At 45.0% G+C, this 24,219-nt stretch overlaps 1 protein-coding gene across 1 annotated transcript; it reads right to left on the bottom strand.

Annotated features, from left to right (window-relative positions):
- Positions 1-2,529: 2,529 nt before the first annotated feature.
- Positions 2,530-23,384, bottom strand: CNDP1 (carnosine dipeptidase 1). Its single transcript, XM_084888316.1, has 12 exons — positions 23,192-23,384; positions 19,659-19,784; positions 18,084-18,233; positions 17,222-17,384; positions 16,236-16,324; positions 12,951-13,151; positions 11,322-11,406; positions 8,257-8,417; positions 7,164-7,328; positions 5,570-5,711; positions 3,205-3,352; positions 2,530-3,020 (listed from the first exon to the last, which is right to left on the bottom strand). The coding sequence occupies exons 2-12, from the start codon at positions 19,740-19,742 to the stop codon at positions 2,951-2,953; spliced, it is 1,458 nt and encodes a 485-aa protein (XP_084744442.1). The 5' UTR covers positions 19,743-19,784; positions 23,192-23,384; the 3' UTR covers positions 2,530-2,950.
- Between the last annotated feature and the right edge of the window lie 835 nt (positions 23,385-24,219).

Here is a 24,219-nt window from a genome sequence, read left to right as displayed (position 1 = left end):
AGGAGGCAGCTGATCGATGGTTCTCTCTCATCGATGTTTCTGACTCTCTCCCTCTCTCTTCCTCTCTGTGAAAAATCAATAAAATATATTTAAAAAAAAAAACAAACTCAAGATTCTCATAGTCCATTTACCATAGCAGGGAACCTCAGAGGGTAAACAGGTTTAGGAGGATAGATGAAAGTTTCCATTTAGGAAGAGTTGAGTTCTTGATATGAAACACACAGGAGGATCTGGGTCTGGTTCTCAGGAGAGGGGGCTGGGCTGGGTGTCCCTGGCTTCTGGCTGACACAGAGGCCTGGGGAGAGGTGCACTGGGATGAGCTGTGGAATGAGAAGAGGCATGGAGCAGGTCCTCTGTGTGTGCTTGTCCATTGCCCTCCTCAGGCGGTAAGTAGGCAATATGTACCACTGTCCAGTGCACACACACACACACACACAGGTTTCCCAGCCAGTACACTTTATGACTACAACAGAAAGCTAAAAACAGTCACAGTCCTCAGTAGTTTTCCTTAAGAGCATCTACCAAATCCAACTGATGGTCATAACCCCTAACCCTGACACACTGCCCTCCTCCAGTCCAATTATGTTCCTTCCTGATCAAGCTATCCCCACATATCCCAACAAGCACACTTTTCACCCATGTGTATATCTTTCTTCAATGAAATTCTTTATTGGATTATAAATTCTTTAATATATAAATATAGTTTTATAATTTATATATATAATTGATTTTTAATAAATTTATAACTTATTAAATATATATAAATTATAAATTTTATGTAAATTTATAATTTATATATACATATAATTGATTTTTTCAGAGAGGAAAGGAGAGGGATAGTCAGAAACATCGATGAGAGAGAAACATTGATTAGCTGCCTCCTGTACACCCCCTACTGGGGATATACCCACAACCAAGGTACATGTGCTTGACCAGAATCAAACCTGGGACCCTTCAGTCAGCAGGCCAACACTATCCACTGAGCCAAACTGGTTAGGATTTCAATGAAATTCTTAAAGTAAATATTTAAATGTCCCTATCCTCAACTTCTTTGTCTTTTCACAATTGATTAATTTGTCTCCTTGCCAGTAATTGGTAGATTTCTCTTACCTCTGAAAGTAACAACCTGGAAGATCATGCTTATCACAGCAGCACTGGGGCAGCTAGATGGCTCAAGGCCAAGTGGACAATCCAGAGAGACCTATGGGAGCTGGGGTGACGGGGAGGCAGAAAGGCCTGGACTCAGGCATCCCAGGGTTAGAATCTCTGGATTCAATGACCTTGTTCGTCCTCCTCCATTCTCACTTGGTGGCAGCTGAATAATTAACCAAGACACTGCAGGTCTCAGATTCAGCAGGAGTGAAGATCAAAGAATATATCTTATTACTCAGTAACTTGGTAAAACTGATGTTACATTGCTCAGAAGTAGTGACAATATAGTATTTTACAACCTGCTTTGGTAAGTTGACTTATCTGAACACCCTTTTAAAAATAAAATTAGCATCCTAGACCTCTAGTACAATTAGTTCTTGGGAACTCTGCCAAATAACGTCAGGTAGGTCCCACAAAAATCCCAAATGTCACACGATTCAATGTAATCCAGCAAGCACAAATCAAATTTAATATTGAAGAATATGAAACACCTGCTAACACTAACTGCCAGGACTTGATGTTCTTTCATTCAGACAAGTGGACCCTTTGGGTGTGTCCCTCTCCACACACACACAGGCTAAAGCCTAAGTGAGGTCCCATTTCTGTGACTGGAGTCAGAGTAAGTGGATCACTGGCCCCATGACCCAGACATTTCAGATGTGAAAATTTAACACTGACATTTCAAGGACCCACCCACAGAGATGGAATGCCTTATGCTTTGGTTTATTTTGAATCACAAGAGAAACATTTTTAATAAACCCTTAAATTCTTCTCCATTAATGTGATTTAGATAATGAATTCATAAAGATTGAATTGATTTGTTTACATTCTCAGCCTTAGAAAAATTACATTCTTATCTGTTTGTGTACACTATCAAACCCAATCAAGCAAACAAGATGGTTAACTGAAATGATTAATGGATGCACACTGGCTGATGGCTTTAAATATAGAGTGTGTTACTGATGTCAGGGTTGATTAGTTCTCTATCTATCACTGATGCTATTAAAAGCTTTGAGCAATTTAGATGTAGTCATTGAATAAAATTCCAATGGGCTGAGTGAACTATCAGGATTGATTCTGCTTAGCAAATTTACATATGCACAGATGTTGGAAAGAACGAGTGGGCCTTTCCTGATGGGGAGAAAGAAAGAGCAGAAATCAGGTGGTCTGTTGGCATCCATCACAACAAAGGTAAAGGAGCTTGGGATAAAAAGTACTCATCTTCACACAAGGAATCCCAAGTGACATGAGGCTATGCATATTGATCATTTCTATTTCAGAACTTTTCAGAGCAGGAAAAATAAATGAAAGGGAAGCAAGAGGTTAACATGGTATCAAGCTCTAGTAACTCCTCTAAAAATGAACCCACAGGGAAATCATGGTAGTCAGTGGTAGAGACCATGGTTTTTATTAATAAGATAAAAGGAAGATATGGTACAAGCAAGATTGGGGTGAGTACTGACAGTCACTGTATGGAATGATTATGTGTCATGAGTACTTCTGGACCTAGAAAGCAAGCTACAGTGACTACACCAATCATTGTGAGGGGAGCTCCAATCCTGGGCTACCGCAGCTGAACTTGGGGAGATCAGATTGGTAAAGGAAGCTGTGACTTTAGAAAGCCTTGCAATGGGAATTTAGACCATTCCCAATGTCTATACTTATAGGTCCTACTGTCCAAAGATCTTTTAAATGGGAGGGAAAACATTATTTTCTGGACCAAAATTCTCTGGATATTGAGGTTCCTTTCCTGTCCAGGGTATTAGCAGGTCAGATCTAAGCTGGAAGGTTCCTGTCATTATTCATGCAGTTGAGCCACCTCTAGGAAAAAGGCAGCAAACAATTTGGATCCCTCTATGTAGTTCCACCTAATGAGAGAAGTAAGAGAAACACTGTTATTTCCATTCAAATGATGGAGGAAAACTAGTCTACAATGTGAACAGAAAGATTTGAGGATATCAATTCAATCTAAAGTATGCAGCTTGTCTGGAGGTTCTGATGTGTGCAGGCCTGGGGTTGGGCAGTGAGGGCGTAGCCCCCACAGGAGCCTACCTGTTGATTTTCTCATTCTGAGAGTGCTCCCCATCATCAACAGCACCTAGTGGAAGCATCAGCACACTCTTCTGGATAATATCCTGGAATATTTTGGCAATTGGTATGGTTGATCCATCCCGGATCATATCTGGCTCTGTTCCAAACACTAAAACAGGAAAAGAAGGCATTTGAATAACATAAGGACAAGCCTACGCCCAGTAATCACCATTACATTTGGTGCATGGGTAAGTAAGCTTCTTGCTATCATGCAATTTATATTCTAAAATAGTCAGTAGCATCCAGAAGAAAACTGCTTGCCTTCTTTACAGCTACCTACTTTAAAAAAAAAAAAAAAAAAAAAAGATATTTTCAAAAATTTTGTATTTTGAAGTAATTTCAGACTTATAGAAAGTTGCAAAAATAGTAAAGTTCCCAGGTGCCCCTAACCCTTCTTCCCCTAACATTAACAACTTACATACCTATTGTGCACTTATCAAGAATAGGAAATTAAAATTGGAATATTATTAACCAGACTCCAACCTTATTGGAATGTCATGACTCTTTCCTCTTTTTCTGTGCCACGATCCCATCCAGAATTCTACACTGCATTTGTCACCACTCTTCAATCTCCTCTGGTCTGTGACAGCTTCTCAGTCTTTCCTTGTCTTTCATGACCTTGACCCTCTTGAAGAGTACTGATTGGTTGTAAATTGGTTGTAATTCCTCAATTTGGGTATATCTGTTTTCTCATAACTGGAAGAGGTCATGCATTTTTGGGAAGAGCAGCACAGATGTACTTACTTTTATGGTTGTTTCATGAATTAAATATTAGAAAAGTGGGACTTTGTGTTTTTGTGTTTTGTTGTTGTTGTTGTTGTTGTTTTGTGTGTGTGTGTGTGTGTGTAACCAATCTCTCTATATAAAAGCCTAAGTGACTGTCTTACCCTTTGACCATTCGCCTGGTCGCTATGACATACAATGATCACCAGGGGGCAGACGTTCCAACCAGTAGAGAAGGGAGCCTGAGTCCTCACGGAATTGGCCATGGATTAGGTTGCTGCTGGGGAATGTCAGCCCCGAATATGCTTCACCTGCACCCCAAGATTGGTTTCAGCCCAATCCCTACAGGCCAGGCCAAGGGACCCCAACAGTGCACGAATCAGTGCACAGGTCTCTAGTATATAAATAAACCGCTATAGTCAACTATCACCTGACTGCCTGAATATTTGTACTCAGATTTCAATGTATTCCATGAAATAGTTTAATGGTCTAAGATCTAGAAAGAGATGGGCTCAAACCTTCCAGGCAAGAAGGACAAGTTGCCAGTGATGGAGTGGGAATGAAAAATAAAACGAAGACAGAAAAGAGAATATGCCACATGGTCTAAATCCACAGAGCAAGGCATGAATGTGAAGAACGTTGATGTACTTGGTGGTTTATCACACATAGACCAAAAGGTGACTCCTGCATTCCTGCAAGAGCATCTCAGGTCTTTATTGTTGACCTTGACATGTGGATCACACATCTCTCTTCAGCTATCATTACATTTACCTGCCTGACTTATCTTCCTCTTTTCTTCACTCCCAAATTTTACTGGTAAAATACTGCTGCACCTAGAGGCATTGGAATGGGGCTTTTCATCCAATTTTTCATGCCTGTGTCCCTTGTCCTGACAACCCTCACAGAGACTTGGTCCTCCCAGTAGGTCTGGACCTCAAACTCCAGCTTTGGCATTGTCAGGGGTGTGGCCTAAGGCCCCATCTGTAATACAGTAGTCCCTCCTATTCATGACTGCACTTCCATAAACTCAGTTACCCATGGTCAACCACAGCCAGAAATAAATAATGCCTACTTCACTGGCCTCACTTCATCTCGTCATTGAGAGGGCAGGGCAGGGTGAGGGGGCAGGGCGGGGTGAGAGGGCAGCGCGGGGCGGGGTCAGCTCCCAGTAACTGGACCCTAGCCCTAACCCAACCAATCAGGTCAGCCAAGGTAGTGGCACCACCCTTCCTATAAAACCCATTGATATGTTAAGTTCTTTCTCTTTCTCACCAGGCCCTCACTGGTGTAAGTGGGACTGAGCTCGGACTAATCCGAAATAAATACAGGCTTTCTGCAATTGCATTGGATTCCGCTTTCTGGTAGTCTTTGGGGTTTATGACACTTGGACATTACAATGATCACATGAAGGGTAAGATGTTTTGAGAGACCACATTGATGAGACAGTGTATAAAAAGACCCCTGCACGGTAATACAGCCTGTGTAAAAAGGATGGTCGATATTTGGAGTTTTAAATGTGTCTGCTTTATCCACATCTCCCACCCTTGTGCACCACCCCTCACTCCCACTGGACACTGGAAACTCGAAATATCCTAAGTCCAACCTGTTTTGATGGCTCTTTTTGCTGCAAGATACTGATGATCTTTAATATCTGCAATCCACGGGTGCAGTCCCAGCACCATGGAAACAGCCATCTGGTTGGAACTATTTCTTTGGGAGAATATATACTGGAGATACTGCTGCACCTAAAAGGTAATGTTTTCAAATGTAAGAGAAAATTTCTAGTTACTCCCTCAGACATTGACTATAGTCTTCCATCAAGGAACTTGGAAACCCTAACCCAACCAAGTCCAAGGGTTGTGATCTGACCTTGGTTCTGCCTGCGGGATGATGACACAGTGAGCAGGTCTCTAGGATGGAGCTTCACCCAGTGGGAGAAACACTTACCCTCACCCTCTTCTATCCCCAGTCCCTCCCCTCCCCATCCTGACCACAGTGACTATTAATATTTGCTTGCTATGAATTTGATAACTGAAACCTTGAATAGTATTATGGACAACATGAATAATATGAACATTATGAATGTTGAGTGATTATGTAACATAATACAAGTATAACTTCTCAATTTAAAAATTCTTCTTTTTGGACTTAGTTTGAGAGCAATCCCACACTGAGCTTGGAAAGGGCCTCTTAGCATCCTTCTCTGCCCCTGGATATGTTGCTACTACAAAAATCCTCTAAAGGAAAACTCCCATAGCCTGAGATATTTCTTCCATTCATTCCTTCAACTAACGTTTATAGAACACCTGTCGTGTGGCAAGAACTGTTCTAGGTGCTGGGGATATAGCTGTGAGCAAGACAGACAAGGTCCTGCCCTCAGGGAATGAGTGTTGTGAGAATGGGGGAGGGGAGAAGAGAGGCAGTTGGGGCAGGGACCCTACTTGAGAATGTAATTATCTCCTAGAACCTTGGTTGGCAAACTGCAGCTCTAGAGCCACATGAGGCTCTTTGGCCCCTTGAGTGTGGCTCTCCACAAAATACCATGGCCTGGGCAAATCTATTTTGAAGAAGTGGCATTAGAAGAAGTTTAAGTTTAAAATTTTTGGCTCTCAAAAGAAATTTTCAATAGTTGTACTGTTGATATTTGGCTCTCTTGACTAATGAGTTTGCCAACCACTGTCCTAGAAGACAGCAACAGAGGAATGTGGAGTAGAGAGAGTTGGGATGAGGTATTTCTTGAGCTCATTTGTTCCGAGTTTACTTCCTATTAAACTTGAAGTTTACTGATGACAGGTGGGTAATGTAGACATACAAATCCTTCCAGATAACTTTTCATTAAAATGGCCCCTGTCAGAGTGTTCATTTCAGACAGGTGGACAAGCAATAGGCACTTGAGATTTTCTGGCTCCATCCAACCAGCCAGTTAGCTTCTTCATCTGTGCACAAAACCAATCTCACCTTTATACCTACCATTCAATTCTTTAAAATTTTCCATCATTCCAACTCCAAATGGTTATTTATCTGACTACTGTAATTTCAATATAATTGAGTAATCGAGGAGATTTTTTTACATGTGTTGCAGTCCCTTTTATATTGGAAAAAAAAAATGGTACTTCAATGCCAACACCTGCACTGCTCACTCCACAAGGTGCATGGCTCTCGGGAGGGTGCTCCTAGAAACCATGCAGGTTTCTTACCTGTTTTTCCACCACAGACATATTCATGTGAGGGACCAGGCGGATGGAAAATTTTCCTAGAACTCTGCCAGGTATGACTGTTTTAGTCCCAGGCTCATCAAATGCCCCCTCGATCCCATGGATAGAAAGAGATGGGTACCTCCATAGGTGCATCAGAATTTCCTCCTGAATTAAAATAAAGTTATTTTATTATGTTCAAGAAAGACTGGTTAAAATCAGTTCCATGAGATTGCTTACATCACCAGTTTCTGTACATCAGTGACACCGTTGATGACAAGTTCATTATCACCCTGTGTGGCGATGTCTGAACTAATAACACAAGTGATCTTCCCCTCAGGACATGAGGTCCTGTGCGGCTGTCACCTCCCCAAGTGACTCCAGTGGCAAAGGCCCTTCCTCACCCGAGCTCTGAAGTTTCCACTTGACAGATGGCAAAGGGGCCCTTTCAGAAATGTGAGTTCAGTTATAAATTTCCATCCCCAATCATCGCAGTGACAACTTGCATGTAAATGCTTTTGATTTCTCAGGCATCCAAGCAGTTTTCCTGCTGGCTGTGGCCTGGAGCTCTTCAGAGGAAACAGACCCCGCCTCATAGTAAACTCCGCCCCTGCGTCTAGCAGAGGTCCCCACCCACCTCCCCCAGCGCCCACACTTCACAGCAGGAAGAGGTGGCAAAGGAAAAAGTCTGAATTTGCTCTTAACAATGCCTCTGCCTCTGGGTTTACTGACTACACTGAGGCAGCGATGCAGGCATTTACAGGGAGCTCTGAGGCTCTTGGTTTTGTCTACAAAAATGAACAGTGAGGGCCCTTGGAGCTAAACAATTGCTGGCTGTTCTCACTCTTTGAATGAATAGGAAGCCCAGCTGGTGGGGATTGACGCTAGCAAACGGATTAGGAAAGGCTGGGCTGGGAAAGGAAATGCTCTGGAGTTATGGCCCCCAAATGAAGATCTGGATCTAGACCCTGACACGCCTCAGAATTAGCTGCTGTCAGTTCCAAGATGCGGAGATGAGCAGCGTCCAGGCCAGGCAATGGGGAAAGTGGTTTAGTATCATCATTCCTTCCAGAGAGCCGCCAGCTGGTGGCTGTACCTTGGTGTCGAACAGAAATTTCTTAACCCGGCTGCTGTTCCGGTATTCTTCTAGGTCCAGGTCGATGGCGCCATAGAGTTCTTTCTCCTCTTCCGTGAGAGGAGCCACGTGGTCATAGATCCCGGGGATCAGAATGTGACCGGCAGAGTCTGTGAGGCTACCTACAGGACACACAGGAAGCAAAGCCAAACAGATGTTCCTCTGGGCTGATGCTCAGGCCCTGCAGCGGGACCCCTAGAGGGGGATGCTACAGAAAGGAGCAGGTCACCAGGCCGACTCAGCCTGTGCCAGACCTGCTTTAATGTCTATCTTGTTGGATGGAAGGATGAAAACATGGATTTGCAATCAATTAAATGGGGTTTGACTCACCTGCATTACATTCAAGTTCCCACCTCTACCTGTGATAGCATAAACATAACAACTTTTAAAAGTTTTATCATATCCTGAGTTAAAACGTAATGTGCTCATTATAAAAATGTTTCCTTATATATGTGTAAGCATATACATAATACTTGAGAAAGTGAAAATCATCATTCCTTCTCAACATCTCTCCCTTCCACACATAATAATATAACAAATACTCATCATTAATCAAAAGCGTAATATTGGGGTCTAGTCTGTGAGATCCATCAGGACCATGAGAGCCTTTGTGGTGATGAGCAGTCAACTGGGCTGTTATTTATGAAAGACTTTTGGGGTTAATAGGAACCAGGAAATCATTAAAGAATATCTATAAAAGAAGCAGACTCGAGATTTAGTGGACATTGCTCACTATCTCAAGAAAGTACTTATCAAAGACACAATGCAACCAGCAAGTAGAGAACATAAATGATGAAAGACGTCTCTGGGCAGCAAAATCTGTCCTTAGTCCATCTAGGGACTTTCATTCAAGTAAAGACACTTCATAAAACTATGTCCACATTCCCAATGTGATTATAACCTGTCAATGCTAGAAAATTACTGTGAGGCATGACATTTTCAAATCTTTCCATTAAAATTGACAATCACAAAGCACACGGTAAAAGCTGTGGGTCTACAGGCAGCTCTATCCTTGCATGGGAGGATGTCAGCAGAAGTTTGGGGACGTTTATTAAAGGGACACTAAGTGAGTCTACTATTGGTGGTGGCTTTATGTCCTGCTTTGACTTTGCTGAGGGTGACTGCAAATCAATGACAGCCAGTCCCAGTCACTCGGTGCCCAACTTTACTACTGGGGTTTTTTTGTTTGTTTGTTTGTGTTTGTTTTAATATATTTATTGATTTTTTACAGAGAGGAAGGGAGAGAGATAGAGAGCTAGAAACGTCGATGAGAGAGAAACATTGACCAGCTGCCTCTTGCACACCCCCTCCTGGGGATGTGCCCGCAACTCAGGCACATGCCCTTGCCCGGAATCGAACCTGGGACCTTTCAGTCCGCAGACCGACGCTCTACCTCTGAGCCAAACCGGTTTCGGCAACTACTGGGTTTGTATTATGATCTTAACATACTATATTGTATTGAGCTAAATGAGGGAAGTTCCATAACTCAGGCCCATGGATGCTGTGCAGCAATCTGCAGCACTGTACCCCAAGTGCAGTGACACATTCTGGGTGAAGTCCTGGGGGACAAGGGGAGGGGCTGAGGAGGATGTGGTTGAAAACCAGAACAGTGACATCTTCCCTTCACCTTTTAATCCTGACACTCTCAACCCTCGGGCCTTGCTGTCTGTGGTCCTCTTAAAGCGCTGGGCATGCCATTACACATTGCACTACTGCCATCCGTGTCCCAGTAGATTTTCATAGGGGGTTTTCTTTGGCTTAATTAGAGCTAAACCACCTGTTGGTCTACTCATGTGGTGTCACACTTGTTATTTAGCCTCGTGTGGTCAGAGACAGTGCCCTCATTCACGGAAGGTGGGTCTGTGTATGGTCACATCCCAGCATTCACCAGGCGCTGGAACACAGCAGGTGCCTAATGACTAAGTGTAATGCATCAGTCCTCATAGAGCTTCAACCCTGCGTCCTTACATACACAGCAGATGAAAACCACATGGTGAGCACAATCCAGAATCACTTTGTTAGGGATTGTTTCAAAATTTAAAAAAGGGAAACCCTTTTCATTCCATTTGAGAGAGAGGGAGATTGAAATGCATTGTAAAGACATGAAGGTGTTGCTCCTAGGGAAGAAAATAAATTATTTCTAGTAAAATAGAGAATTGGCCTTTGCCCATCCCCCAAATATTAAGTTGTATGCTTAATATTCTGAATCTTTCTGGAAACAATTTAAACACTTAAAAGGAAAATGGCTTGTTGCATTCTGTCTTAAATTGCCAAGCAAGTATGTTGTAAAATTTGTATAAAGATGCACTTTGTGCCACGTGAGGCAAACCCCAGTATTGTGGCCTGAACTTACGTAACCTGAGAACCTGTTTGAAAAGAACACCAACATTCAAACACAAAAGAGCAACATCTCTGACAGGACTGTGGAAGGGGCTCCTGCAAGCAAGGCCCCTGAATATGAAGCTTCCTTCAGTTCCTAGAGATCCACCCCAGCTGCTGGGCAGTCCTGATATAGGCAAGAGCCACAGGGTGAATCAAGGTGGGCAAATGGGCTCTCGGGGAATACCACACACACACCCCTAACTTTGCTTGCACACACCAGGTATCCACAGGAGGTCAGAAGCAGGTGTAATTGGCAAACTCATTGGAATCTCTGCAACCTGGGGGCACAGCAACGTGGAAAAAGGAGCCAAGTGGAGCCAGGATATTTGGCATCATTCTGAGAGCCTCCCCAGAAGTCTTTCGATGCTATGCCATTGTCTTTGCTTATGGCCAGATGTGTCACAGTATCCAATAAAAGGGACAAATTCAGGAAGAGGTTCAGTCAATGAAAAAAAAGATAACATGGACTTAATAAGCCCAAGGAACATTTAGACAAGGGGGAAGCTAAGAATATGGTTTTTCTTCCACTGCACCTCTACTCAGAGCTGGCTTGGACCAAGGAAGAAGAGACACATTGGGTCAAACAGAACTATATTTTAGGAGATTGCTTGATGTTTAAAAAGTGAAGTGAAATAAGACATTACCGAGAAGAGCCACCAAATCAGCCATTGGCTCCTGAAGAATACCACCAAAGGTCCCTGAATGAAAATCTTGATCTCTGCATGTCACCTGTAAGACAGGTAGAAGAGAATACAGGTGCTACCACTGTTGTTTTGTAGCTGTAGCTTTCACATGGTGGGAAACACACCCAACCAGTGTTCCTCAGGATTCAGGTAAGCGCCCTGACATTGCTCCTCCTGTCCAGTCACATGGCTCCCATGTCTTCTTTTCCCATGTCTTGAATCCCTGAACCTGACCAACCCCCACCTATTTCACAAACATGGTTCTATCCAACATCACCAAACTATTGATGGCTACATTATCGTCTTCTTCTTGGTTTCACCCCCATCTGTTTCTCACCCTTTTTCTAGGAAAATTCTCCTCCTGTGGTTTCTGAGCATGTTTCTCCTCTGTATTCTTTTATTGCCTGTTGGATATTTCTATTAATGTCTCCCCTCATAACTTCTCTTCTGTCTCCCACCCCCACCGATTATTCTGGGGCACATTCTTCCTCACACACAGAGCCCCAAGAACTAGCTCACTGGGCTTCATTCACAGCCCCACACTCCTACATGTTCACACCTATATGTCTGATCCCCCAGGTGTGCTACTACTTTCTGAAATTCAGGTCTAGAAGTCAACTCAACACCTTCTGCTATGATGACTTCCTACCAACTTGCTCATTTCCAAAACAAGGATAGTCCCCAGACCTGTTAATCTATCACCTTAAAATTATCTTGGATTCCTCCTATGTACACCATATCTAATCTGTTACCAAGGTCCAGTGAGGTGTTTTTTTTTAAATTGTCTCTTTGATTCAGCCTCTACTATCATTCTTGCCCAGCTGGTCTTTCTCTGCCTGGTGCACCTTTAAGGTGTGACCAGGAGTGTTTCATCTTTCCTGTCCCACTGGGTTCCCACAGGATGCAATTATTACTGTCCACCTTGTCACAGGATAAAATAGACTAAAGTGGCTGAATGATTTTCCAGAGGGACTCTCTGATTCTGAGTTGTGTGCTCTGTCCCAAACTGTCTGTATTGATGGAAGAGAAGAAGGAAGCAGACTAGCTGTCACATTTAGCCATCACACAATCCTAGAGGCTTGTGGGAGGGTTTTCTGTGTTCGCGTTAGAGGTAAGGATGCCAAGACTTGGAGGGTAAGGGGCCTACACAGGCTGTATGTGCAATCACTGAGCCAGACTGGGATGCAGGCCTCGCAATGTCAGTGCCCCTGGTCCTCCGTCCCAGAGGCAGGAAGGCCCCATGGATTAGATACTGTTGTCCTCCCAGGAGCCCCAGCACCTGATCAGCAGGCTCTTAGCTCCCCCCACTCCCTGGAGGCTGCTGAACCTGCCTCCAGATTCCACTTTGCACAGCTGCAGTCCCTAAATCTCTTGGCTTGTGAGTCATAAGCCCTCTCAATTCTGTCTGCAGAAAGATGCACAATTTACAGGCTCACAGTGGGGCTTCATGAACCCCACACCCCAACCCAGGACCTCCCAGAGGCAGGTGAGCTTCCTGGGAGAACTCTGTGCTCTCACACAGCTTTGTCTCTGCCCCTCCTAGACCCCAGGGTGGCTTCCTCCCAGCAGGCCACCAGGGTTTGCCATTACCTCCACCGTGAAGTAGCAGTTCCCTCGAGTTCCGTAAATGAGTGCTGGCCTCCTCTGGCTCACCCACAGGTTATCTGAAATCACAATGTAGTCCACGCTGGAAAAGAACCTGTCCTTCTCTCTCCTGACCAGTTCCTCCAGGGCCACAGAGCCGGCTTCTTCCATCCCTTCAATGATGAACTTGATGTTCACAGGGAGATCCTGAGTTAACAAGTCAAAAGTTGGACAAACCAATCTGTCAAAAACCACACAGCTGCCCACTCACCTTGTAAGACTTAGAGACAGTGTGTATTTAATGTAAGTACGGTAATTATCATGTGTTCAATATGAGAATTGTTCATGTTCCCAACATCTCTGTTACAACAAAGGAGTTTCAACCAAGGTTGTGAAGGGGGAGTTCAAGGTAGTAATGCCCAGTGTACACATTCCACCGTTCCAACCAATTTAATGTTGATGAAGGATTTGGGGAAGGAATTCCTAAAAGCAGTGACATCCACACCACAGAGTTCTGCGGGGCTGCCCCAGACAGGGGCCCTTTCTTCCTTCTTCCCAAAACGAATTTTTCAAGAAAGGTTATTCTGTTACAAATCTCCTTTCTGAACACATAACTCTGAGCATGATAAATGAGGCCTCTTTCCTTTGAAAGACTGGCTAATATTTAAGCCCTGGGATAATTTTTATTTCAAGTATCTGTTATTTCTCAACTACGAGTTCAATCTGCCTTTTAACTTATTCAAAGGCTTTGATCATGCAGCAGAATGGAACATGAGTTTTTTTTCCAGTTAATATTAGGGCTCAGAATCACTCCTTTAAAATTTTTACAATGTGCCCTTCCCCCATTTGGTTTTGATCTTATTGTATTTCTATAATTTATAACTTCCTATCTCTGAGAGCCACATGAAGAGGAGAGGTTAAAGTCTCTTCCCAGAGCAGAAGACACACGTAGGAGACTCTAAAAGTGATTATACGCAGACAAACGGCAGCACATACATACTAATTAGCTCTAATGAGTAGGACTGACTGGCCAAAGATGAACAAAGGCAGGATGAGCAGGGGATTATGTATTAGAAAATATGACCTTCGGCCATTCTGTTGGTTTAGGGCAGGTGGGGATGATGATTTGTTCAAATGTATCATTTGTGTACATTTCTATGTGTCTTAGGAAGTCAAACTACAGTACTGAAATCTTAATATTCAAAAGCTCTTTATTAACACTTAGTTAATATGACTGAGATGTAGTTGGAAAGTCTAAGATTTTCTGGCCAAAGGTGATGAATAAAATCCAAGCCAATGGCTACTAAGTGTTGGAGGAGGGTGGCAGGCCAGCAGGCCCTCTGGGGCTTTGGTCTCTGCTCTGTCCCTTGGCACCCAAGGGACCTGCACAAGCTAGTCCACCTCCAGGCAGCTCAATTGTCTCCCTGTGCCGTATGGGCACTGACAGCCCATCTGGCTCTGGGTGAGATGGGCAGGTGAGGTGACGCACGGCTAGTGATCTGCACACAATACAGGAAAGGGTGAGAGGGCGAAGGGCAGGAGGGCGCCAGGAAAGAAGAAGCCCGCAGTCATAGGGCCCAGCACTCGTAGGCACTGGAGTCCCTTGACTGTTACTTCATTTAGTCTTCTCAATGCCCCGAGGGAGAAGTGATCATTCCTACCTCACAGACAAGGAAAAAGAGGCTTAGAGAGAATTAACTGGATTATGTGCTGTTTGTAAGTATGTAAGCTTCAGAGTTGAAATTTAAAAGCAAAGCAGATTTTGGCCTTTATATAGGAATTTTCATATAAATATTGCTTCCCTCCTCTTAAGAAAGAAGGGAAAAAACAAAGAGAGAGAGAGAGCTAGAGATAGAATGAGGAAGGGAGGATGAGATGAAGGGAGGGAGGAAAGAGACAGAGAAGAAAGTCTAAGGAGATAATTCAAGACAGAGAGGAAGAGAGAAGAGAAACCAAAGCCACATTAAACTTTCAGGCTGACCAATGTGAATGTCAAGAATCACAAGGCAACATTTCAGTGGTCGAAGGACCTGCCAGCAAACTATCCTCACTCACACTTTCTTTCTCAGTGAGACAAAGCAGCTAAGCAGACACATTCCCCCACACCCTTTCTGCTTATGTCTGGGAGAAAAGAAACTCATGAAAGAGAAGCCCAATGAAATCTCCTCCAGGGGAAGGCACCACAGAGTCAGGCCCTGCTCTGAGGGACAGGATTTAGGAACAAGGGGCACCATCAAAGACCTAAGCCTTGGGCCTGGACTGGGATGGTGCCCGGGCCTGAGCACTGCTTCCCTGCTTCTTCCTGGAAGAGGCTGGAAGGAGACCAGCACGCAGGAACCCTGATCTTCAACTTCCTGTGTACAGAGGTGCTTGATTCAGGGAAGTCATGTGAAGGAGAAGTCATGGCTACGCATCCTTAAGGTTAGCCCCATAAAATCCTCGGAGGGAACGAAGGGCCAACACCTCCATTTTTATGGGACAGGACTGAGGCCCAGAGAGGCCAGCTCTCCTGCCCAGGGCCACACAGATTGACTCCTCTGTTTGCCTGAGTGCATTCATCAGAAGAAGGCAGGGTGGTGTGAGATGAGACCATCAGAGACCATTGTGAGAGCATCAGGTGGGACAGTAAAAGGCTCAAAGCTGGGCCACCACCATGTCCTCTGATGGCCCGAGAGAGGCAGCCCTCTACCTTTCCAGTACCTGTACTGGCATACCTATGAAAACTACATGTCAAAGAATGGAGAGGCCTAAAGATTCCAACAGGATGTCACATACCAGGGAACTCTATCTTGATCATTGATAAAATAATGTGTTGTTTTAAAGTGTATGTTTGTGTCTATTAATAAAATCAAGCTTTATCATAAGGAGGAAGAGGAGATAAAGATTACAAGTCAAAGTAAGATAAAGGTGAAAAAGGCAAGTCCCAGTGAGAGTAACTTAGCCACAGGCTCTTCATGCTTTTTGTTATGTGTTATTATTTTTTTTCCATGTGGTCAGCAGCACAGGCTCAAGGTACCATGTCTGCCCCAGAACAGCTGGGTGGCTTTGAGCAAGTTCCCTGACTGTCCCAAGTTTCACTCTCCTCATCTATAAAATGGGTGTTATTATAAGAGTACAGCCCGAAGAGGAAAGGACAAAAATCCAGGTGAAAGCTTGCAGCACAGGGAGGGACTCAAAGCATACTGCCTGTGCAATTATCATTGTCATCATCATCGTCACCGTCACTGTCACCATCACCATCATTGTCATCATCATCATCGAGCTCCCTCCCCAACACCACTGGCTACCTACTTCCTCCAGGGCTCGGAATGCACTCATAGCATTAATCCACGCCAAAACAGGACCCTTGTTGTCTGTTGCTCCTCGTCCGTAAAGTTTTCCTTGAAAAATGGGGGAAGAATTTTCAGAAAAGCATGGGTAGCTCTGCCAACTTGAGTGAGTTAAAAACCAACATTGTTTTATGGGTAATTGCTTGAACAGGGCTTTCTGCTTGTAAGAACAAATCTTGCACTGAAATCGCAAAGTGTGATTTCTTATATATAGACAGTATGGCCACTAGCTAGACATAAATGTAAGCTCTCTTGAAATATACTGATCCATTATGAGGTGTTTTATCCAAATTCATGGAAAAGGGCCTGTGTTACAGATGGTCATGTAACACAGCCTCTCATGTTGAAATTTTACAGCTAGCAAAAGAATGAAAAAAAGAGTACATTAACCTTTCTTTTTTTTTTTTCTTTCAAAAGAAATTATAGTTGTTAATTTTAAAAAGAAAACGTTTGAGATGAAGCCGGTTTGGCTCAGTGGTAGGGCGTCGGTCTGCGGACTGAAAGGTCCCGGCTTCGATTCTGGTCAAGGGCATGTACCTTGGTTGCGGGCACATCCCCGGTAGGGGGTGTGCAGGAGGCAGCTGGTCGATGTTTCTCTCTCATCGATGTTTCTAGCTCTCTATCTCTCTCCCTTTCTCTCTCTGTTAAAAATCAATAAAATATATTTTTTTTTTAAAAAGGAAAGAAAACGTTTGACCAAGATAACTGTTTTCCTCACAGCCCAAGGACTCCAGCCTGGGGCACTCATTCACTCATGGGCACAACGGTTTGAAGTTTCTTTTCCAAATGAAATAAAATTGGCCACATTGGACCAACTTGTAGAGCATGAGAGTTGCATTTAGTTCATTCTTAACAACAGGTTAGGTCTGGGCCTGTCTTAAATCTTTAACCCTGTGAGCATCCCTTATCCACAGAAGCACCAGCTCTGTGCACCAGCATGTCACTAACCGTCCACTTCTGTCAGCGTGTAAGGGTCTGTGAGCCACCCGTCAGCCTGTGTGGCTGGCTGCACGTCCAGGTGGCCATAGAAGCACACGGTGTGTTTCCCTGGATCATTTCCCAGCTCACCCAGGATGACAGGAGGTATCTGGAGAGTCTGGCCATCAGGGAGCTGCAGGAGGGCAATGAGTCGTAGTTTTAAATAAATGCTGTTTAGTTCTTCCTGACAATTCAAAGACATGATGTTGGAAGTCCTGCTTCTACCCCTGGGTCCTGGCAGAGCCCATATAACTTTCTGATCACCCTTTATCCACCTTTAACATGGTACCACAAGACACTTTTAACTAAAACGTGAAGTATAATTAAAGTGAAGCACTTCCTCAGATACACATTGATAAGCAGGAAACTTAGCTGAGCATGCTCTTCAGTAGGAACTCAGACTCAACTACCTTGAATTGGTTGTTGGAAACAAACCATTGGGAGACTTTCAATGCTAAGCCAGGCAGCAGTGGGTGCTAAGAGTTAAGATCGCCATTACTGACCGAGGGGCAGTAACAGGAAGTGATTCTGATGAGAGGCTGGAGCCTCAGAAAGATGCCTTAGAGCTCAGGGTAGTTTGAAGCTTGCATGCATGATGTGAACAGCACGAGGGCCTTTCCAGGGTGAGTCTCCTTGACTTACCTCCTCCACTTGTGTTCCCTCCCACCCCCACACAAGTCCTGACATGATGAGAAGTCAACATGGCAACCCCGTCTGAGATGAGGAGGAATTCTATGGGTGTTTGTATTGAGGATCTTGCCACCACCATGGGAGGGCATGGCTGATGCACAGGGAAGTGGCAGCTCATGGAGAAGGGAGGGACAGCCAGCACCTGCTGAGAACCCAAGTCCTCGAGGTCCACGCTGGCCCCCAGGCGCCGGAGCTCCTCTGCGGCCACGGCCATCATCCTGAAGAGCTCTTGTCGGAGGCGGGGCACAGGTTGAATGGAGTCACTCTCTATGGCCACCCACTCCTTCAGCTTCTGTGAGGACAGGCCACAGGGTGATTAGAATGACACAGCACAGGAGGCACAGAATTCCCCAATGTCCGTCATTTGACCTTGATATTCAAAAGTCACTGGCCAAGCTGAAAGTGTAATCAGGAACATAGAAGCCAGAGTTGGCTGGTCAAAAGGAGAATGGGACAGGGCAGGTGAGTGGAAGGCTGTTGTCCCACACACCAGGCATGTGCCCCCGTGGGTTCACCAGGGTTGCAAAGAAGGGCAGGTCCTGACCCATCCTTTCTGGTTTTTAGCACTGAGAAGGCTGGTTGGCCATGCCCCCACCAGAACTGGCTTCCCACAGTGCCCTGAAGGCCTCTGGACCTCACAGAGTACCCGACTTGACCCCCTGACGGCTTCAGCAGGCTGCAGGGCTCCTTGGAACCATCCTTCATACTTAGATTTTTGTGGTCAGCCCCACCTGCTCCTCCAGAATCCTCAGGGTGGCAGTCAGCCTTAGCCCCTAACCCTGGACTGCCCATCAGAGTTGGACTTGAAGAATACTCCGTACATTTTCTTAGCCTCAGCTTTCTCGTCTCAGGTTATGGTGACTGTGAGGTTGGGATACAATGGAAAATATATATATTTTGGTCTTTGTCTCACCTGTTGTCCAGAGCTCCTAAAACTTTCACAACTTCCTAAGTGATGGAGGTGTCAGGGTCATCTTCAGGTCTAATATTTGCTCTCAGACTCTGTCCTTGGGAGGTGAGTTCAGCCAGGAGAGGACCTCAGTGAGGGGACTATGGCAATCTGAGGATGGTTCCCAGTAAACGTGAGCTCAACATTTGCCAGACTCCAAGGGCAGTCCCCTAGATCAGTGGTTCTCAACCTTTCTAATGCTGTGTATGGTTCCACATGTTGTGGTGACCCCCCAACCATAAAATTATTTTTGTTGCTACTTCATAACTGTAATTTTGCTACTGTTAATGAATCATAATGTAAATATCTGTGTTTTCCAACCCTGCTAGCGGTTCTCAAACCTGTGGGTCATGACACACAGGTTGAGAGCCACGGGTTGAGAGCCACTATAAAGCCTAAGACGATTAGAAAACACAGATATTTACATTATAATTTATAACAGCAGCAAAATTACAGTTATGAAGACTCAATGAAAATAATTTTATGGTTGGGGTCATAACATGAGAAACTGTATTAAAGGGTTGCAGCATTAGAATGGTTGAGAACCACTGCCCTAGATCAAGTGTGCTGGAAAGGAAGAGTGGCTGGGAGAGATCTCTTCCCTCCACCTAACAAATAATGACTATTTTAATTCAATGAACAATCATGGGCATTTTAAATGGAATTAAGTTGTCAGGCAAAAACATCCCCACATCTCCCAGCAAACCACCGTTCACTCAGACACCGAAAGGTTTCTCATGCAAGTGTCCCGCCTGTAGTTTCTCCAACCTGCACAAATTCATCCTGATGCAGATCCATGTACCGGAAGACCTTCTCAAGCAGCCCAGCCTGGGGTGAGGATGGAGAGGACATGCCTCCCAAAAGCAGCAGCAGAAGAGCAAGGAGAGCTGACGCCTGTGGGCGGGCACAAGGAAGGAAGCAAAATACAATAAGTACCAGGGTTTGGGCTTTCGACCTCGCAAAGACTTCAAGAAGTCTGTTCTCCGACACAGCCGTGTGCAGTCACTCAGGCTAAAATAACACCAGGGAGTAGAATGGGAAATCTATGTTGTGCTCCGTGTCCCCAACCGCTTCCTTTTCAGTGCGAAAGGATTGTGATAAGACAGAAAGCAAGCTGACGAGCTGGTCTGGAAGCAGCCTTCCTCAGTCTGTTCCTGTGATCACCTTCCTCGTTGGTTGACTTCCCCTTACATCACAACACACACATATGGTGTGAAGGACAATGTTTGTAAGGGGGAGAAGTGTGCTGTAATTTTTAAAATAATGAAGTTTGTATGTGTGATTTGCCACTCTATTAGAAAGAATATTTTGTAAGGACTGTCTAGAATCCCGGGCAGTGTGTGGGGTTTTCTCCATCAGCTCCTGAGGCTAGAGCACTTTAAAAAGAAACATAAAAGCACAGTGTGATATGTAACATGGAAGAACTAAAGATAATTTAGGCATAGTTGGCCACATTCCCCACCAGGGGCTCCCTGGTCCACGGCTCGCTCCCCTTTCCTCCCACCTCTCTGGCCTCTGCTTCCCTCCCTGATGGCTCTTTTCCTCTCCTGGCCCATAAATGTGGGATTGTCCATGGCCCCAATCTTGGCCCTCCGTTTCCTCCTTCTCCCCTCCCACACCATCTTCCTACTCATCCCTCCACCCCGTGGTAGCTGCAGCTGGGTGCAGAGCAGAAAACCAGAGGGAAAGACTTCCAGGTTCAGAACTAATTTATCATCTTCTTCCGAACACGCTATTCCTTGTGGATTTTTGCACATTTTGAAGCTAGACTTTATTTTCTAGAGCCATTTTAGGTTTAGGCAGTTTCTTTTCTAGGCCTCCAGTCCTAGGCACCAACAAAGCCAAGGTGAAGATATGTATCTAGATTATAATTATACAAGTCAATAATATAAGATAAATTTGAATAGACATTTCTCCAAAGAAAATCTACAAATGATCAACTAAGTACATGAAAAGAATGCTCAACACCATTAGTCATCAGGGAAATGCAAATCAAATAATGAGTCACTTCATACCTTCTCATCTATTCCTATGGTTAAAATAAAAAAAGTTAGGTAACAACAAGTGCTGGCAAGGATGTGGAGAAATTGGAACCCTCGTACATTGCTTGTGGAAATGCAAGATGGTGCAAATGCTTTGAAAAGCAGTCTGGCAGGCCTCAAATGATTAAATATATGACCTAGCAGTTCCTCTCAGATATGTTTTTAAGGAATATGAGAACATGTGTCCACCAAAAAACTCAATAGGGATGTTATACAGCAGCATTATTCATAATGGCCGCAACCCAAGTGTTCATCAGTGGATGAATGAATGAACAAAATGTGCTGTATACAGAAGATGGAATATTACTCAACCATGAAAAGAATCGCTGATACATGCTACAACATGCATAAACTTTGAAAACATTATGTTGAGTAAAAGAACCCAGACATAAAGACTACAGGTGGTATCAGTCCATTTATGTGAAATGTCCAGAATAGTTAAATTGGAGAGACAGAAGTAGATTGGTGGTCTAGGGCTGGAAGAATTGAGGGGAGTGACTGATGATAATGAGTAAGAGGTCCTTTGTGGGATGATGGAAGTCTTAAAGTTTATTTTGGCAACATTTGTGCAATTCTGAATATACTAAAAACCATTGAATTGCACACTTTAAATTGGTAAATTGTAAATTCCGTGAATTACATTGCAATATGGTCACTATAAAAATAATAATAACAAATATTAACACTTGTTCAAAAGTATAAATATATTATTGAATATGAAAAATATCTCAAAAGGAAGCTAAGAAGTGGGTAAATTTCAGGTAAATGTGAACCTTGCTCATTCATAAGCGGGTTAAGAACTTGGTCCAGAAGATGGCGCCAATGAGCCGCCCCTGAGTATCCTTTGCCTCATTCTGATCCAAATGAGGCTGGATCCAGCTAAGCTCTGGGGAGTTAGGGTTAGGGTTAGGGTTAGGGGCTGCAAACAAGTGAGGAGGAAAGAACTCTTGAAGACTGACAGCAGCAGCAAAGAAGCTCTGGACACCTGGGGAAGGCTCTTTGAAATGGAGCAGGGTATTTTTTGTAGGCAATCAATCTGAATATGTGAGCTGTTACTTTTATTTTTCATGCATTCAATTTCCACTAAAAAAAGATTTGGTGCTCCAATCCAATGAAAACTAAAATGGGGAAATTTGAAGAAAAGGAAGCCACAAGAAAAGAAGGAAAACAGCAATTTTAAGGAGAAAGAATGGTTCGTATTTCAGCAGGAGTCCCCTCCCCTCCCAAGAGGAACAGCACACGCAGGGCCCAGCTTCCTGAAGGATTGTCCCTGGTGGTGGGTCCTCACACAGGGTCTGCAGGACTGCACTTCCCCAGAGTGCCTGCAGAGTGACCGAGTACCTGTGTCCCTTTGCCACAGAGTGGGCGGAGGACACTGATCCTGCCTGTAGGATCTTGGATGGGGTCCCTGCATTGCATATATGCTCGCTTCTCCAGTCTCCCACACCCCTTTCTCTTTCTATTTCTTTGCTTGGGTTACAGTCACACTTGACTTAGAATTAATTGCACAGCAGCAACCTGGAGAATGAGAAGGGTTATTCCTGGCTTTTGCCTTTGCCAAAGAAGGTGCTGGAGGATAGGAAGGTGAAGGGGGCAGAGAGAGCGGGAGGCCCGGTCCTAGTGTTACTGTGGCGGGGCAGGTAACCCAGCCCAGCTGGAGAAGCCCCCCTCCACCCTCCATAGGATTCTGTTAATTCCAGCTCATTGTTTTTAGATTTGGAACAAAACCCTAAGTGCCCCTACACTAGGCCTTATTTTTAAATACTTTAACTTTTATGACTTTCTGAAGGCATGTCCACATTCTCTGCAGTGGACCCACCCCCACCCCGTCCTTCTCCCAGTCAATTCAGCTTCAATCCCAAGAACCTCTCCTCCCACAGGGCTGGCCTCGGGGTCTCCTCCCCTCCTAGCTCTCACCAACCACCAGGACAGTTAGATGGTCTGTGTGCTTAGCTGACAGTGGCCTCCTCCGAGCTGCAGGCTGGACACAGACACAAAGCCAGTGACACTTAGGACACTTCTATTTCTTGCCCTGAAAGCAGCAGGCATCCAACAGGAGGCTGGGTGGAGTGTGCTGCTGATAAAGCCCCTCCAGCACCGTTTGCAGCTGAGCAGAATAAAGAATCCAAATGACAGCCTTCCTGCCCCCACTCACTGGGCCTGGGCTAGGCCTGTTCCTCCTGTGCACTGTAGCCAAACCCTCTTCCGCCTCGGAGAAACTTTGTGCTGGGTCAACTTGTAAGCCAAGACACCACTTACCAAGTCACCTAGAGTCCCATGGGATTGCTTTACGAAGGTGCTCTGCCCGAGACTGATGGGTTTGTTATAATGCAGGAAAAATGCCTTATTGGCCTATCTCACTGTGCCGGGATTAAAAATAAAAGTCGAACCCCTCCCTCCCCCACAGCCTTTCTGGATTCTGTTAATTCCCCCGCAGAGCTGGGCTGGGCCAAGCATTCCTGCGCAGATGAACTCTGGCAGCCAGTCTTGAAGTGGGAGTGGTCAGGGCGTGGCTTTTGGAGAGCAGCCTGGACAATTTCCAGCAACAGAATTCCCCAGAAAGTCTCAAGAGCTCAATTTCTCCACTATCCTCTAGTCGGGGTTTGACCGGCAGTCTGACCCCCCCAAAAAGAGCTTAGCTCAGGCTCACTCCTAAACCCAAGGTGAAGCCCACTCCCCAGGTGCAGATGGCTAGAGACAGACATCACTGGATAAAGGGGTGCAGGAGGAGTCCAGCGCAATCCTGGGTGCAGGTAGGGCTCAGAATCAGGCTCAGCTAGCACTGACCACTGGCTTGGTGTTCCCTGGCCCGGAGCTGCAGGCTGGATACAGCTGTGGGTAAATTTAGGAATATGAGATTCCTGTGCAGCAGGAGGCCAGAGGTCATGCATGCACAGCATCTGGCCCTTCGAGGACCCTGCTTAGATGGTGTGCCATTCTAGTGGCAGCCAGCTAGTCTGAGGACCATGCCCCTGACTGCACAGGTGCAGGCACGTAGAAAGCAGCAACGTCAGTGTGTGTCACCTAGAAAGGACTCTGGACATCCTTTTGCTTCCCTCCATACTGGCCAGTGATCTGGGCTTCCCCAGGCTCTGTCCTGGCTCTGCACCACCTCCGGAGCCTACTGTCATCTGCAAACATGACAAACCTGACCAAAAAGTGTAAGCGATGCCCGGCTGGTGTGGCTGAGTGTCTGAGCATCAACCTATGAACTAGGAGGTCACCGTTCATTCTTGATCGGGGCACATGCCCACACACTGCAGGCTCAATCCTCAGTAGGGGGTGTG

The sequence above is a fragment of the Pipistrellus hanaki genome (assembly GCF_964339955.1).
Source record: "Pipistrellus hanaki genome assembly, chromosome: 6".
Taxonomy (NCBI): Eukaryota; Metazoa; Chordata; class Mammalia; order Chiroptera; family Vespertilionidae; genus Pipistrellus; species Pipistrellus hanaki.
The sequence above is the reverse complement of the archived record's forward strand: the minus strand, read 5'-3'. Positions and strand labels throughout refer to the sequence as shown.